The 1,726-nt window shown below is 49.7% G+C and overlaps 2 protein-coding genes across 2 annotated transcripts; both read left to right on the top strand.

The window, feature by feature from the left end:
* Positions 1-181: 181 nt before the first annotated feature.
* On the top strand, positions 182-556 carry EMH_0085020 (uncharacterized protein; the record flags this gene model as incomplete). Its single annotated transcript, XM_038022859.1, is given in 2 exon segments — positions 182-510; positions 514-556. Coding segments are annotated over 2 exon segments (372 nt in total).
* Positions 557-642: 86 nt separating this feature from the next.
* EMH_0085030 (uncharacterized protein) lies at positions 643-1,179 on the top strand (the record flags this gene model as incomplete). Its single annotated transcript, XM_038022860.1, is given in 2 exon segments — positions 643-1,171; positions 1,175-1,179. Coding segments are annotated over 2 exon segments (534 nt in total).
* Positions 1,180-1,726: the final 547 nt, after the last annotated feature.

Here is a 1,726-nt window from a genome sequence, read left to right on the forward strand (position 1 = left end):
TCTATCTTCGCTTGAACACTTTGAACAAACGCTTCCTTTGAAGCTTAAGGAGGGCAAAGAAGCGCTAGCTACTTGGGCCTCCGAATTCTCGTGGGGCGAGTTCAAGAGTGAAGCAGCTGACTCGTATCAGCGTGACGTTGCTCAGGCTCTTTCGAACGGCTCTAGCGACTCCTTGGTTGGAATGACTATTGTTATTCATAATACGAAGCTTTTTGGCGGGGGTAGGACAGACAAGCATTTACCTCAAACGCTGCGCGTTAGTGAAGTTGTAGAGTATTACCGCTGGAATTTGGTGGTGAACGCCGAAGACGTCATGACGAAGGAGGAGTATTCCGTTAATATCCCCATCATTCCTATGGGCATGGTCAAGAATAAAAACGCGTATTGGAAAAAAATACGGCAGGCGGCCGAGGATGAGAAGCAGACTATCCTGCAGGCTTGTGGCAAGGTTCCGCCTGAGTTGGCAGCCTCACAGAAGGGCATAGCCGTCCCAACATACACCGGCAAAATATNGGCAAGGTTCCGCCTGAGTTGGCAGCCTCACAGAAGGGCATAGCCGTCCCAACATACACCGGCAAAATATCAGGACTTACCCAATTTCATTCGGTACGGCGTTGTACGCTATATAATACTGCAACATTGATGGAACGAATTGTGGGGGACCTCGGACACCTGAGATGTAAAGGAGGGGAGTTGAAGAAAAAAGCGCGGGACTACATCGCCTCCCGTCTGCTGCAGATAGTGCTGAAACTCGAGCATTCAGGAATTGGTCATCTGCGGCTTAGCTGGGACTCCTTGTTTTTGCGTGAAGACGGTTCTTTTTTCTTGGGTAATTTTGGGAACGGCGCTCCCTTCGACGAGGTGTTATCTCCCTTGAGAGGCACTCTGTCGCCGAATGCAGAACCTCATACGATTTACCTATCTGAGAAGAACAAAATAGTGGTGCCTGAAGCTAAGGGAAACATGTGGAGCCTTGGGGTTCTTCTATATCAGCTTTACACGGGAAATGAGCATCCCTACGGAAAAATGGAGGGGTCGGACTGGATGCAGGGAGAAGCGAGCTTATCGGAGTACCTCTTACGAGCCAATATACGTTCTCAAGTTCTGATTCCGCAGTTGGAAGCTTCAAAAGTCCCAAAGAGGTGGGCACAGCTTATTGTGCGTCTGCTGGAGNTCTGATTCCGCAGTTGGAAGCTTCAAAAGTCCCAAAGAGGTGGGCACAGCTTATTGTGCGTCTGCTGGAGCCCAGGAGGATGCACAGGATAGGCGGCTTCCAAATTCTTCAAGAGTTTCCAGACCTCATTAACAATACTCCTGAATAAACCCTCGGTCAGCGGTGAACTATTGATTCAGCAGGCATCACTATCGAGGACCGGGTTCTTCGTAGAGGGGAGGACCCTTGCGTTACTCTACGTACACCTGTCCGTGCCTCTATAAGCTAGGAACCAGCACAGTTTTGCGACCCACTGCGCTCACAATTGTGCATGCTATTAAAACAGTTGTAGTTTGCACGTTTTAAGGTCCAGCATGTGATTGTACACGCAGTCACTTGCTTTGCAGGTTTTTCGCTAGCTTCAGTTTGCTCTCTGCATTCAAGCGCCCGGAAAACACCAGGTGGTGTCCTTCGAGGCCTTTGAACTTTGCAACCTTGACGAACGTCCTTTCCCCAAGCGGACGATGGTTAGCGTATATTGTCAGATTGGGAACTTGGGGGCAGCAAACTCCC

Source organism: Eimeria mitis, genomic scaffold (genome assembly GCF_000499745.2).
Source record: "Eimeria mitis Houghton genomic scaffold, Emh_scaff5943, whole genome shotgun sequence".
In the NCBI taxonomy this organism is placed as follows: domain Eukaryota; phylum Apicomplexa; class Conoidasida; order Eucoccidiorida; family Eimeriidae; genus Eimeria; species Eimeria mitis.